At 47.1% G+C, this 15,805-nt stretch overlaps 1 protein-coding gene across 2 annotated transcripts in view; it reads right to left on the bottom strand.

The window, feature by feature from the left end:
• Window positions 1–15,805, bottom strand: part of GMPR (guanosine monophosphate reductase) — a 65,982-nt gene that overhangs the window by 2,385 nt on the left and 47,792 nt on the right. Inside the window, exons 7-9 of one of the 2 annotated variants that reach the window (XM_021665334.2) lie at window positions 6,522–6,564; window positions 2,716–2,875; window positions 670–860 (exon numbers count right to left, since the gene is read on the bottom strand). In XM_021665334.2, coding sequence (XP_021521009.2) covers window positions 857–860; window positions 2,716–2,875; window positions 6,522–6,564 — 207 coding nt within the window. In that variant the 3' untranslated portion in view covers window positions 670–856. Of the gene's footprint in view, window positions 1–669; window positions 861–2,715; window positions 2,876–6,521; window positions 6,565–15,805 lie in introns of those variants that run through there. The other variant, XM_012476587.3, reaches the window with a different exon arrangement.

Raw genomic sequence — 15,805 nt, 5'->3', positions numbered from 1 at the left:
AGATCATGGTCATGAGGCTGAAAACTGCCAGACGAGAGAGACTGACTCAGAAACAGAGAGGCAGGCAGGTACAGCCTGCTCAAGCTGCAGCTTTCAGATTAAGGTTCTCATTTCCTTAGCAATTTCCTTCCCTGTCAAAGATTTGAATCCACTTCCAGAACTGAGTCTTGCCACTGCTGAATCTTTTTTCTGTTATATCTAAACCCTGCTGACATTACAGGAGATGATTTTTCTTTCAGCAGTTTGGCTTCTGTTTGTACCATACCCTGATCTATTGTAGACTTCCTGATCTATAATTTTTTTTTTTTTTTTTTGAAATGGAGTCTTACTGTGTTGCCCAGGCTAGAGTGCAATGGGATGATCTCAGTTCATTGCAACCTCCATCTCCCGGGTTCAAGTGATTCTCCTGCCTCAGCCTCCTGAGTAGCTGGGATTACAGGCGCCTGCCACCACGCCCAGCTAATTTTTATATTTTTAGTAGAGATGGGTTTCACCATGTTGGCCAGAATGGTCTTAATCTCCTAACCTTGTCATCCGCCCACCTCAGCCTCCCAAAGTGCTGGGATTACAGGCATAAGCCACCGCGCCCAGCAATTTTTTTTAGAACCCAAAACAGATGCAACCACGAGGGCAAAACAGGTGCTCCAGGCAAAGCACCTAACTGTTGCTCACCCATGAAAGCTCCGCTTACATGCTGGCACAGAGGAGACACGTGCAGGCCCTCGGATGCTGACAATCGTTGCTGGTAAAGCACTAAGCTTCTTGGCCATAGGTCCAGCTCAGTACCTCCTCCTCACCCAACTGTGCAACCTCCTCCTCCGTCAGGGACCGCATGGAGGAAAGACGGCCCGGGCGGCTACCTGGGAGAAGTGAGTGTGCCCCGCGTTTCTGATTGGCGCAGTCCCCATCCATCTTTCCCATCCTGCCTTTCCCATGCTACAATATCTTTATTGAGGTTCATCACCAAAAGAGAAAGAGACCAGGGAGAATGAGACTGAAGTAAGTCAACCAGAATCCTACGGAAGAACAGAACTCTGGTAGAATTCCCACACCTCCCCCCAATCTCCCCACCTACAAATCTCAGTGGAGTTCTGAGATTTTGCTGCTAACTTGATATGAACTTTATATAATACGTCTGAATCCCAGGTCCTCAAAATGAGCCTTTGGCTGTGGAATGGGTGGTAGGAAATAAGGGTTTCGGCCAGGGAGGGCTTAGGTTTCCACTCCAGCACTGGGACAAAGTCTGAAAACTGGAGGGAAAAGCCTGAGGTTTCCTGGAGAAAGGCGACCAGCCAATTCACAGCCAGCTTCCCTCTGCGGATGGAGGACCTTCGGTCCTGACCCCATGTCGTATTACAGCTTGTTTTCGCAATGAGAATCAAGAGCAGGCTCTATAGAGCAGGGTGAGGCAGTGAGTATACAGTCATCAGGCTCTTTTGTTTGTTTTTGAGGCAGGGTGTCATTCTGCTGGCCAGGCTGGAGCACGATGGCATGCTCATAGCTCGCTGCAGCCTCCAACTCCTGGGCTTAAGCCATCTTCCTGCCTCAGCCTCCTGAGTAGCTGGGAGTACAGTCATGTGATACCACACCCAGCTAATAGTAAAATTTTTTGTAGAGACAGGGTCTTGCTATGTTGCCTAGGCTCATCTGGAACTCCTGTGCTCAAGTAATCCTCCAACCTTGGCTTCCAGAAGCACAGGGATTACAGGCATGAGCCACTGTGCCTGGCCTCATCATCAGGTTCTTCAAACACATATGCAGACAGTTAAAATGGAAGTGAATCGGGAAAGACCCAGGTGTATTTGGAAACCATGGGTTAAAAACACACATCAGGGGCCGGGTGCAGTGGCTCACGCCTATAATCCCAGCACTTTGGGAGGCCAAGGTGGGTGGATCACTTGAAGTCAGGAATTCGAGACCAGTCTGGCCAACATGACGAAACCCTGTCTAAACTAAAAATACAAAAATTAGCTGGGCGTGATGGCAGGCAACTGTAATCCCAGCTACTTGGGAGACTGAGGAAGGAGAATCACTTGAACTCAGGAGGGGAGGCTGCAGTGAGCCAAGATCGTGCCATTGCACTCCAGCCTGGGCAACAGAGTGAGACTCCACCTCGAAAATAATTTAAAAAATACAAAATAAAAACACATCAGCAGAAGTGGATGACACGAATGAATGCTGACAACGCCGCCTGTCGACTCTCAGAGCCTGCAGGCAGGGGAGAAGCTGTACGAGCTGTGCAGCGTTCTTCAGGAAAGGCCTGGCCACCGCGCAGCGCAGGGCTCTAGAGCACGCCTACTGCTTCCTGTGCAAGAGGAGAGTCATTCTTCAACTCCATTCTTCCAGCCTCAACTCCCCTCAAGCCAGAGATCAAAGCTTACAGGGATAGCTCAGCAATGGCTCTACTGGAAGGACAAGGAATAACCCCACCCACCCCTAGAGGTCTGGAATATTCCCTTCAGGACTAGAACTCACTCACATACACCCCTGGTCACACTTCCAACCCGTCCCCAAACACTTCTGCTCTGTACTTGCTTTTGGGAACCCCAAACACTACAAATGCCAACTGGATAAAAATTAGGGTTCTTTAAAAAGAACCCCTTCCCATGGTACTTTAATATACACAGAGCCGCTATTCAGACCTACTTCCATCCCATCTCTGGAAGAAGCAAAGCAAGGCCAGCCTCGAGGGCGCGTCCCGGGGCCGCCCCTCACCTGTACTCCGCAACTCCTCCTGCGTGCTTCTTCATGGCCGTGTCTGAGCTCATCCCGTAGAAGAGCTTGAGCTTCTGTCCGTTCCTCTCAATCACTTCTCCAGCACACTCTGTATGACCCGAAAACATCCCTCCCAGCATGACAAAATCGGCTCCAGCTCCTACATGCCAACAGTGGGGACAAAAGAGAGTGGCAGAGAAAAGAGCGCAGGGGAAGCAGGCTCCCCAAAATCCAAGTGCTTGCCCAGTTTGCCTCCCCCTCCGCCAGCTGTAGACTAGAGAGAGGATGGGCCTCTCACGTCTCTCCTCCTGGAGAAAGGGAGAGGGTCTCCATGCAGGGAGACAGGGCCAGAGGACAAACAAACGCAGCCGCAGTATATGGGGCTGGTGTCCTCTGCGCTGGACCCTGCATAATGGCTATTAATGGCCAACTAGGACCACCTTCCCCAGATCTAACTCTTCTAGAATCAGAGAAACATTAAAAATTGGGCAGTATTCTGCCAGGCACGGTGGCTCACGCCTGTAATTCTAGCACTTTGGGAGGCCGAGGCGGGCAGATCACTTGAGGTCAGCAGTTCAAGACCAGCCTAGCCAACATGATGAAACCCCATTTCTACTGAAAATACAAACATTAGCCCGAAATCCCTTGAACCTGGGAGGCAGAGGTTGCAGTGAGCCGAGATCATGTCATTGCATTCCAGCCTGAGCAACAGTGGGAAACTCTGTCTCAAAAAAAAAAAATTGAGCAGTTATCTTAGCAAGCATGTTATCTAATCTTATACTTAATGCAGTGACTCCTCTATGATGCCCCCTCAGGCGTCTGGTCTGTACTTGAAGCTCTCTGCACTCTGACACTCCCAGTGCTATTTATAGGTCAGGAAAGGGCCTCAGAACAGAATGAACCTCCTACACTAGAGACGTCTTCAAGGAAAGAAGCCCCTGTGTTATGGAAGCCTTGTAAAACTCTCCCCGCATCACCACTGTGCCACGTATTAGACTTCCAGAGTAAACGCTCCGCCATACTAATCTTCACCGGACGACCAAACTTCCAGGACAGGCACAGAGGAGGCAGAGGTGCTGAAGCTGCCCGTCTTTGTGGGCTCTGCTGGCACAGGCCCAGGGCTGGCTCTATGTTTATCCCAAGTGCGTGGCACATGGTAGACGCTAAATGATTAGCTGTCAAGAAAGGAAAGGAACTTGTGGGAGAAATAATAAAAATAGTTCTCGTTCCCCATCTTGTTCATGGATCACTGTGCAGAGAGATTCTTCTTTGCCTATTAACTAAGGAACTGCTACAACGTCCTGTCCTAAGTCCTACTGAGGGTTTACATTTAGAACAGAACAAGACGGCAGGCAGCGGGGCACAGATGCATTAAGTAAGTGGATGAAGGAGGAGGGGAGCCTGCCAAATCCTAACTAGGAGGAGAAAACGTAGGAACCCCTCAAAGTGGCCCCGACGCCTTCGATCTGGTCATTTAAACATCGGTAGAGCACTCTGGGGTTCGCACTGGCGTTACGGTCCCTTCCATTCAGCGTGACGGAAAGGTGTGCATTTCTGGCACTCAGGGAAGCAAGGCACGACACAACCTTCCTACATGGCAGCTACCTCTGAAGACCCTCCCTCCCTTCCGGGGTTCCTTACATGAATGCTGGCCCCCTGGTCCTCCTGCCATAATTTTAAGGAGCCAGAGGATAACTGGTGTCCAGCCAGGATTTCTGATGACCACAATTCCAGAAGCAAAGCAGAGGAGCAGATGTCAACAGCAGGAACACAGAGCACAGACACACTGAAAAAACGCTTTGACGGGTTCTCAGCCATTTTCATTTCGGGACACTCTGGCATGCTTCCCTGACACGGTCCCTCTCCCTCCGCTGAGTCTCTGCACAAGCATGGCTGCACTGATTGACAGACAGTGGAGGAGGGAATGACACCCAAGGGAGACTGAGCTGAGCATGGTCCAAAGCCCGGGAACTGTGATCTACAAGGCACCTTCTCAACAACCAGTCACTTTAAAGTGTGTTCGGCTCCCTCTCTGTACAGAGAGCATGTGTGAGGCAACACAGAGTCCAAGATGCACGACCACCTGTATTAAGTAGATGCAGCTCAAAAACCAGTTGTGGCCAGGCATGGTGGCTCACATCTGTAATTCCAGCACTTTAGGAGGCTGAGGCAGGCGGATGCCCTGAGGTTGGGAGTTCAAGACCAACATGACCAACATGGAGAAACCCTGTCTCTACCAAAAAAAAAAAAACAACAACAACAACAAAAAAAACCCACAAAATTAGCTGGGCATGGTGGCATGTGCCTGTACTTCCAGCTACCCAGGAGGCTGAGACGGGAGAATCGCTTGAACCCGGAAGGTGGAGGTTGCAGTGAGCTGAGATCGTGCCATTGCACTCCAGCCTGGGTGACAAGAGCAAGACTCCATCTCAAAAAAACAAAAACACAATTGTAAAATTGCCCTTGGCCGACGATCCTTACAACACAGGGTATGCGACAGTCCCGGTTAGCAGAGGCACTGTGTTCTCTTCCTTCTGCCCCTGACTGCAGGACTGTGACCTTGTCATTCCCTCCTAGAGCCTCGGTTCCCTCAACTATAAAATAGGAAGCTGGGATGAGTGCTGGGTCTGTAGATTCCCTTCCGCAGATAGGCTCTAGGACTAGAATGAGGTTAAATCCCGTTTGTTGTGACGTCCTTCGGGTTGCTCTGAAACCCTGTTGCTGAGAAGGCTGCCCTGTGTTTTCCTTTGTCACTATCAGGGTTGTTGGCTGGACATTTATTTTTTAATTTTTTTCTTTGAGACAGGGTCACTCTGTCACCTAGGCTGGAGCGCATTGAGGCGATCTTGGCTCACTACAACCTCTGCCTCCCGGGTTCAAGCGATTCTCCCACCTCGGCCTTCCGAGTAGCCGTGATTATAGGTGTGCACCACCACACCTGGGTAATTTTTTAAAATTTTTTTTTATTTTTTGTAGAGATGGGGTATTGGCCAGGCTGGTCTCAAACTCCCGGTTTCAAGTGATCCACGACTTCGGCCTCCCAAAGTGCTGGGATTACAGGCATGAGCCACCGCACCAGACTGAATTTTTTTTTTTTTTTCTGGCATTAGCAAAGGGTGGAGGCATGGGAGCTTCAGTTCTGCCTCCTGCCTGCACCCACAACCCCCGCTTCATATTCTGGAGCCTGCAGCCACAGGGCCGGCTCTGACTTCCGAATGCAGTCTGCAGTTCAGTGGCCAGCAGGGGCTTGACAGCCGTACTTTACTGCCTGTGGTGCTGAGATGCTGACCTCTAGTGCTTTCCCTAGAAAAGCTCAGGACCTGCTGCCCTCCCACCACGGTTCCCTGATCCCCAATCCCAAGGGCTCAGAGCAGGCACTGCCGCCCCCTAGTGGAAGGCAGGCTCCAGCCTCCAGTGAGAAACAGCTGTGGGACTTTTCCAGGCTGGCTCCAAAAAACCCCTTCTGTAGTTCCCACACATCACAACCAGCACTGTCCCCTTGGACAGGTCCCTGGAGCCTCCTCTGCCCTGGGATGAAAAGACCATGACTTCACCCACTCCTGGCTTGCAGGACATTACCCCTAGATCCATCTCCTTGGGCATCTGTGGCCTGCTCTGCCATGGACCAGAAACAAACCGATGCTGGGATCTGGGCCAACTGGGGCTGAAACCCAGGGAAAGGAAACTCCAGGTAGGCCGAGAACTTCCCCAGCAGGTCCCCTTCTCATTCAGGTTGCCACCTGGAGAGGTGCAGGGAGCTCCCTCCCTCCTTCCTTCCCTCCTCCTGCACCAGGGCCCGGCCTTACCAAAGGCTTTGGCGACATCCCCTGGACACGTGCAGCCTCCATCCTTCACAGAGGAAAAAGCAAGGACAGGACATCATCAGTGGGAGCTCAGCCAGGCTGTCCCCTACCCCAGGATGATCCAGTGACCAGGGGTTCAGACCCGCTACAGCCCCCAGCAAGCACAGGGGCCCACGCCCCCCACCATGGCTGTTGCTGTCTAACAGGGTGTATTTCCCTCAATATTGCATCTTTCACTCCCAAGCCCATCCAGACTTCATCTGTGGGTCAGAGGTTGGCATCACCCACCACCTGCCTGCCTGGGCTCCGGCACTTCTGCTGCCGAGCAGGAGGCAACAGGGGCTGTGAGCGGTGGCAGAGGCGGCGGGGAGGCTCAGCCCTCATCTCATGACAGCCCCTTATATAACACACCCAGCCCTTCCACCGTCCACGCTCATTCTCACTCAGGAGTCACCTTGCCCTCTCTGCCTGGTGTGAAGTGAGATTTATTTAGTACAAAGGTTGAATTCTTTTAAGAGCCAAGAAAAGGACATTGAGTTAATCCTTTTATCTTTCCAGGTACCTCCATGTCTCCTATTCCTCACGTATGGTACACAGTTACCTTAAAATCAAACATCTGTCTTCCACCCACACTGCCCATGCAGAGCACGCCTGGGCTGGCTGAATGTGCAACAGGCCCAGTCTTTATCTTGGGCTGCTTAGCAAGGTTCAGCTGTGGGGGGGTATGGTTCAAACACCAGCCACACAGTCCAAGCGTTCTAGGATGCAGAGCTAGCTGCATTTGCTTACAAACACAAGACACCAAACACCCAGGCTGCTACCTGCTATTCCTAATGTAGTCTGGGTGTGGTTCAAGGGGGGCAAGGACAGCAGCAGTTCCCTGGAGCAGCAGCCAGACACACAGGGACAGCCACGGAGGCCACGGTGCAAGGGAAGACAGCAACAGTGTCAGGGCTCACATGACGGCGACACAGCCCAAAGCTCAGTGTGGGTCTAGGAGAAACAGCAGGGCCTCCGAGGGAAGCACCTGTCCCCAGAAGGTGGGACCCACTTTGGGAAGGAACATAGGAAAGACAGGGCACCATCCTGAAAAGGACATCTCAAACTGAGAACATAGGGCGTCTGTGACTCAATCCTCTTTCTCTGTCTACCAATGAGGCCTGTCACTCCAGGAGCTAGGCCTTCAATATTGTTTCACTTCTCTGCAGCTCTGATCAAAAGGTTAAGTGTGAAGGCTGGACCTTTTCTTGACAAACATTTACCTACTACAATTATGTCCTCAATCAAATGTGTTATTCATACATGGCTCCTCTGACCCCCCGAGGGCCACAGAGCACTGGGGAATAATTATTTCTGAAGTAGTCTTGCTGTATGTTATCTGACCCAAACCCTCCATGTGGATACAGGAACAGGGCCTATGGCTCCATACAGCTTGTTAATGCTTCAAAATCCTGGCATATTTATTTGCTTTACCTTTCAGAGGTACAACCTTAAAATGCCCTTCACTTGCCATGCCAATTAATTTCAAAGTGCTTCACCTCTTTATCAAAACCACCTCTACACAGTGTTTCACACTTTTGGCCTCAAACAGATTAAATAAACTCATGTTGGATTAAAATAAGTCCTACGTATGTATGACTTTAAAAAAAAAAAAAAAAGAGCTGGGCACGGTGGCTCGCCCCTGTAATCCCAGTACTTTGGGAAGCCAAGGCAGGCGGATCACCTTAGGTCAGGAGTTCGAGACTAGCCTGGCCAACATGGTGAAATCCCATCTCTACTAAAAATATAAAAATTATCTGGGCATGGTGGGCACCTGTAATCCCAGCTACTGGGGAGGCTGAGGCAGGAGAATCGCTTGAACCCGGGAGGTGGAGGCTGCAAGTGAGCTGAGATCGCGCCACTGCACTCCAGCCTGGGCAACAAAGAGCGAAACTCTGTTTCAAAAAAAAAAAAAAAAAAAAGGATCACTCTCTTGTTCACCTGTTTGTGTCTCCTGTGGTGTCCTGAAGATTTCACATTATTGTGGTGAGTGAGGAGGCCTGACTCATGGGCCCTGTGCTATGGGACCCCAAGAAAATCAGCCTCTCTCTTCCCAGGATGGGCCAAGAGCTCCACAGTTAATACAACTGTGTAACGTGTCGCAGAGGAAATCTTATCACGGTGTCATCTGCTCACAGGGTGCTTCTGTATGTGCACTTGTGAAATGGACAGCGTAGACCACACAAGCCCAGCTGCACATTTAACCAAGAGCCATCCAACGTCACATGATGCCTCAGGACAGGGCAGTCTGCTTCCTGCTACTGTATATTTCCAAAAGTGTTCAAAGTGTCCTGCCACGTTCTGGGGAAGCAAAGTAGCTCCAGCAATCTAAGACATACATATATCTTCACACATAAATATTCCCAGCTGCTGAAAGGTTGTTAAAAACAACATCATCATCATTTGGGCTAGTATTTAGTTCTGTGCAAGTGTTCAAAGCAGTAATTTACAAGGAGTCCTTTTTTTGTTTTTCCAAAAGAATTAACATTATATTTAAGTACAAACGGCACCACAGGACATGAATGATAACTTGTGAATTGTCAGCCTGCCTCTTTTGCTTAAAAATACTTGCTCAGCACCCACGTACATAAAACACGTTCTTAACAACCTACAAAGAGACTCAGACTCCCACACAATCATAGTGGGAGACTAACACTCCACTGTCAATATTAAACAGATCAACGAGACAGAAAATTAACAAGGATATCCAGGACTTGAACTCAGATCTGGACCAAGCGGACCTAATAGACATCTACAGAAATCTCCACCCCAAATCCACACAATATACATTCTTCTCAGCACCGCATTGCACCTACTCTAAAATTGACCATATAATTGGAAGTAAATCACTCCTCAGCAAATGCAAAAGAATGGAAAATCATAACAAACAGTCTCTCAGACCACACTGCAATCAAATTAGAACTCAGAGTTAAGAAACTAACTCAGAACCGCACAACTTCATGGAAACTGAACAACTGGCTCCTGAATGTCGACTGGATAAACAATGAAATGAAGGCAGATACAAAGATGTTCTTTGAAACCAATGAGAACGAAGACACAACGTACCAGAAACTCTGGGACACATTTAAAGCAGCGTCAAGAGGGAAATCTATAGCAATAAATGCCCATCAGAGAGTGAGGAAAGATCTAAAATCGACACCCTATCATCAAAATGGAAAGAGCTGGAGGAGCGAGATCAAAAAAACTCAAAAGCTAGCAGAAGACAAGAAATAACTAAGATCAGAGCAGAACTGAAGGAGATAGAGACACAAAAAATCCTTCAAAAAAATCAACAAATCCAGGAGCTGATTTTTTGAAAGGATCAACAAAATAGACCACTAGCCAGAGTAATAAGAAAAGAAAGAATAATCAAAGGGGATATCACCACCGACTCCACAGAAATACAAACTACAATCAGAGATTACTACAAACAACTCTATGTACATAAACCAGTAAACCTGGAAGAAATAAATAAATTCCTGGACACTCGCACCCTCCCAAGCCTAAACCAGGAAGAAGCTGAAACCTTGAAAAGACCAGTAACAATGGCAGAAGTTGAGGCAGCAATTAATAGCCTACCAACCAAAAAAAGTCCAGGTCCAGACAGGTTCACAGCTGAATTCTACCAGATGTACAAAGAGGAGCTGGTACCATTCCTTCTGAAACTATTTCAAACAATCCAAAAAGAGGGAATCCTTCCCAAATCATTTTATGAGACCAACATCATCCTGATACCAAAACCCGGCAGAGACTCAACAAGAAAAGAAAACTTCAGGCCAATATCCATGATGAACATAGATGCAAAAATCTTCAATAAAATACTGGCAAACGTTGCAACAGCACATCAAAAAGCTTATCCATCACAATCAAGTAGTCTTCATCCCGGGGATGCAAGGTTGGTTCAACACACGCAAGTCTATAAACGTAATCCACACATAAACGGAACCAAAGACAAAAACCACATGATCATCTCAATAGATGCAGAGAAGGCCTTTGACAAAATTCAACAGTCCTTTATGCTAAAAACTCTCAATAAACTAGGTATGGAAGGAACATATCTCAAAATAATAAAAGCTATTTATGACAAACCTACAGCCAATATCATACTGAATGGGCAAAAATTGGAAGCATTTCCTTTGAATTCTGGCACTAGACAAGGATGCCCTCTCTTAACACTCCTATTCAATATAGTATTGGAAGTCAGAGCAATTAGGCAAGAAAAAAAAATAAAGGGTATTCAATTAGGAAAGGAGGAAGTCAAACTGCCTCTATTTGCAGATAACATGATCATATATTTAGAAGACCCTATTATCTCAGCCCAAAATCTCCTTAAACTGATAAGCAACTTGAGCAAAGTCTCAGGATACAAAATCAATGTGCAAAAATCACAAGCATTCCTATACACCAATAAAAGACTTAATGAGAGCCAAATCAAGAATGAACTGCCATTCACAATTGCTACAAAGAGAATAAAATACCTAGGAATACAACTAACAAAGGATGTAAAGGACCTCTTCAAGGAGAACTACAAACCACTGCTCAAGGAAATAAGAGAGGACACAAACACATGGAGAAACATGCCATGCTCATGGTTAGGAAGAATCAATATCATGAAAATGGCCATACTGCCCAAAGTAATTTATAGATTCAATGCTATCCCCATCAAGCTACCAATGACCTTCTTCACAGAACTGGAAAAAACCACCTTAAACTTCATATGGAACCAAAAGAGAGCCCGCATAGCCAAGACAATCCTAAGCAAAAAGAACAAAGCTGGAGGCATCACGCTACCTGATTTCAAACTATACTACAAAGCTACAGTAATCAAAACAGCATGGTACTGGTACCAAAACAGAGATATAGACCAATGGAACAGAACAGAGGCCTCAGAGGCAACATCACACATCTACAACCATCTGATCTTTGACAAACCTGACAAAAACAAGCAATGGGGAAAGGATTCCCTGTTTAATAAATGGTGTTGGGAAAACTGGCTAGCAGTGTGCAGAAAGCAGAAACTGGACCCCTTCCTGACACCTTACACTAAAATTAACTCCAGATGGATTAAAGACTTAAACATAAGACCTAACACCATAAAAACTCTAGAAGAAAACCTAGGCAAAACCATTCAGGTCATAGGCATAGACAAGGACTTCATGACTAAAACACCAAAAGCATTGGCAACAAAAGCCAAAATAGACAAATGAGATATAATTAAACTCCAGAGCTTCTGTACAGCAAAAGAAACAGTTATTAGCGTGAACTGGCAACCAACAGAATGGGAAAAAAATTTTGCAATCTACCCATCTGACAAAGGCCTAATATCCAGAATCTACAAAGAACTGAAACAGATTTACAAGAAAAAAAAAAACCCATTCAAAAGTGGAAGAAGGATATGAACAGACACTTTTCAAAAGAAGACATATATGAGGCCAAGAAACATATGAAAAAATGCTCATCATCACTGATTATTAGACAAATGCAAATCAAAACCACATTGAGATACCACCTCATGCCAGTTAGAATGGCAATCATTAAAAAATCTGGAGACAACAGATGCTGGAGAGGATGTGGAGAAATAGGAACACTTTTACACTGTTGGTGGGAGTGTAAATTAGTTCAACCATTGTGGAAGACAGTGTGGCGATTCCTCAAGGACCTAGAAATAGAAATTCCATTTGACCCAGCAATCCCATTACTGAGTATATACCCAAAGAATTATAAATCATTCTATTATAAAGACACTTGCACACATATGTTCATAGCAGCACTGCTTACAATAGCAAAGACCTGGAACCAACCCAAATGCCCATTGACAATAGACTGGACAGGGAAAACATGGCACATATACACCATGGAATACTATGCAGCCATCAAAAACGATGAGTTCGTGTCCTTTGTAGGGACATCGATGAATCTGGAAACCATCATTCTCAGCAAACTGACACAAGAACAGAAAATCAAACACCGCACGTTCTCACACATAGGCGAGTGTTGAACAATGAGAACACATGGACACAGGAAGGGGAGCATCACACACGGGGTCTGTTGTGGGGAGGCCAAGGGAGGGACAGCAGGGCGGTGGAGAGGTTGGGGAGGGATAACATGGGGAGAAATGCCAGATGTAGGTGATGGGGGAATGGAGGCAGCAAACCACATTGCCACATAGGTAACTATGCAACAATCCTGCATGATCTGACCATGTACCCCAGAACCTAAAGTACGGAAAACAAACAAACAAACAAAAAAAATTGCTCAGGGCCAGCACAGTAGCTCACGCCTATAATCCCAGCACTGAGAAAGGCCGGGGTGGGTGGATTGCCTGAGGTTAGGAGTTTGAGATCAGCCTGGCCAACATGGTGAAACCCCATCTCTATTAAACCTAAAAAAATTAGCTGTGTGTGGTGATGCACACCTGTAACCCAGCTACTTGGAGGCTGAGGCAGGAGAATTGCTTAAACCCGGTTAAACCTGGGATGGAGGTTGCGGTGAGCAGAGTTCACGCCACTGCACTCCAGCCTGGGCAACAGAGTGAGACTTTGTCTCAACAAAAGAAAAAAAAAAAAAGAAAAAAAAAGACAACTTGCTCACATTATGTTAAATACTGACAATTAATAAAAAAGAAAAAAGAAAGAAAAATACTTGCTTGTGCGTCAAACAAAGAAAGGACAGTGGCCACAAACATGGAGTAGGCAGAGAAAGTTGTTCAAGTCAGTCACCTACTAAGAACCAGCAACTATTACGAACTTAAAAGTCATTCTTCCATTCAAACACATGAACCTGAAGGAGCTATTCTGTAGATGGGGCAAACAAAATGAGGCTCATAAAGGCTGAGCAACTCTCCCGAGGTCACACAACTATAAAAATGGAAAAACAAGTTCAGAACCAGCGGTTATCTTAGGATGACAGCATTACTGCTGACACTTACTTTCCTTTTTATGTTTATTTGCATTTCTAACTTTTCCTTGGTTAAACATATTTTGTTGGAAAAATTTTCCAGCCTCAAAAAAAAGATTAAGTCATTTGAATGAATTTGTTTAGGTTATTTCTAAATAATGATGTGACAAGAAAAAAGTAAGTGGCTCCACCTCAGTCCTCACCTGTGCAGGAGGGATCCCGAATGTTTCCTCTCTGCCTCCGAGGCCCATGGAGGCCACAATAAACAGAAACATGACTGAAGCCCAGCCTTTCGAGTATCAGCACATGCTGAGCAGACACCACGCTGTGGCTGTTGAACTTCAATGGCACCGATGTGCTAATTCAGCAAATAAAGTGTAAAATGAGACAGCTGGAAGGAAACTGGACGAAGTGGCAGGATCCAAAACATCTCATGGGTTTCCAGCAGGTCCAGGACTACTGGCAAGTCAGAGAAACCTGCCCGTGCCCTGTTAGACAAAGGGAGTGTGGGGCAATGGCTGCTCTGAAGCAACCGCAAGGTGCTCAGCTGTGTACAAGGACTGAGCTGAGGGCAAGGGTCCAAATTCTACTAAGTCCATTCATTTGTTTTTCTGGGTAAATGGAACTCGTAATCCCATCGAGGAGATCTCTTGGCATTGATGTACAAAGAACCTCGGAGCACACAAACAGGATCAGAAGTGCTACCTTGGGATGTCATCGTCCCTAACTGCTGAAGTCAGAGAAGCTGCCGCCTTGGGCACCAGCGGATGAGACCTGGTTCAGGAACACTCACCCGGCCAGCGTATGCTGCCCTCTACTCTACAAGCCAGTGGGTTTCACCCTTGAGAGCACATTAGAACTACCTGAGGGCTTTTGTTAAAGCAGGTTCCTGGGCCTCACCTGCAGAGTTTTGACGCAGTAGGTCACGTCTAGGGTGGGGCCCGAGAATGTCTAACAAGTTCTCAGTTGATACTGATGCTGCTGGTCTGGGCACCATGCTTAAGAGAACTGCTGAGATACACTATAAATTAGGTGGTACTCTATAGAGAGATGCTAAGTTGATTTCCAATCAGATTCACCTCTGGGGCACACAGAGCTTCCACCCCACCCTACCACCGATCTTTGGCCAAATAACCCTGTAAACTAAGCAATTCTGAAGTTTCTAGAAACACATATAAAGATCTCAGAATATGTGCATAGTAAAACTTTATTAATCTGACCTCCACTACTTTGGAAATAGCGGTCATTCAAGTACCACTTACGATATAGGGTCTGAGTTTCGACTTGATGGAGATGCTTGATGATTAACATTGTTAGGTAATGGAGACATGACTAATTGCATATGGGGATTTTGGGGACCAACCTTTGAAAGAGTCAGTTCGCTAGGATGGTGCCCGGGAATGTTGATTTGTAAAAGCCTCTCTGGCGATTCTCATGCAGCCAGCCTCAGATAAGGCTGCACTCAGGACATGAGAACCACTGACACAGTGCGGAATAGTGCTGCTGCCTGGCTGCTCCCGTGCGCTGAATAGCCTCTTGGCAAATGTAGCCCGACAGTTCTATGCCAGCCTCTTACACACTAGCTGCTCAATAAATGGGTATTAGCTTGTTCACTAGGGCAAAGGGTTTTGAGTGGAGGGTCTTAGAACTCTGTCATTTACCCATAAACCTTTGATCATTTATTCTAGATTCTGTCACAGTAGATGCTTAATACTTGCTGGATGAACGGATGAGTGGGTGAAAAACCTGGATGAGACACTAGAAGAGTCCCAGGCGATCTGCACTAGATGAGACACTAGAAGAGTCCCAGGCGATCCCAGCTCCAGGTGCTACCTGAGCACCATTCCCAAGACTCTCATCATCTATGGGCTAAAAGCTGCCAGGTCTCCAACCATGAATCCAACACCTCAAGTGCAATTTCCTTTCTGATCCCCCTCAAGCACCTCAAAATCAACAAACACGCGCCATAGTGAACACCATACCAGCCCCAAACCTCTTCCTTTGCAGGGATCTTCCAGGTGGGTCAGCAGGTGGGTCAGCCGAAGCCTTGATCCTCCTCCTTCTCCTCCAGTGGCCCCCAAGCACCTACTCCACTGCTGACACGTGTTTAAATCTGCCTCCCAAATGTCAGGCAGTTCTGGAGATGACTCTCAAGCCTGCTGCAAGGCACAGTCACCTCCCGCCTGAATTACTAACGCTGTCCCAGCCGGGCTCCCTTTTGTATCTTGCCCCTTTCAACCCTCCCCAAGGCAGCGAGTTAGGCACTCTCCTGCTCAGATCTCCGCAATAGCTCCCTAGTGCTCTTGGAGAAGTCTCATCCCTAAAGCTGGATCTCACAGCTCTTGTCCACA

This window comes from Aotus nancymaae, unplaced genomic scaffold (genome assembly GCF_030222135.1).
Source record: "Aotus nancymaae isolate 86718 unplaced genomic scaffold, 86718_ANA_hifiasm-v0.15.2.pri h1tg000051l, whole genome shotgun sequence".
Taxonomy (NCBI): domain Eukaryota; kingdom Metazoa; phylum Chordata; class Mammalia; order Primates; family Aotidae; genus Aotus; species Aotus nancymaae.
This window is presented reverse-complemented; position numbering and strand designations above follow the sequence as displayed.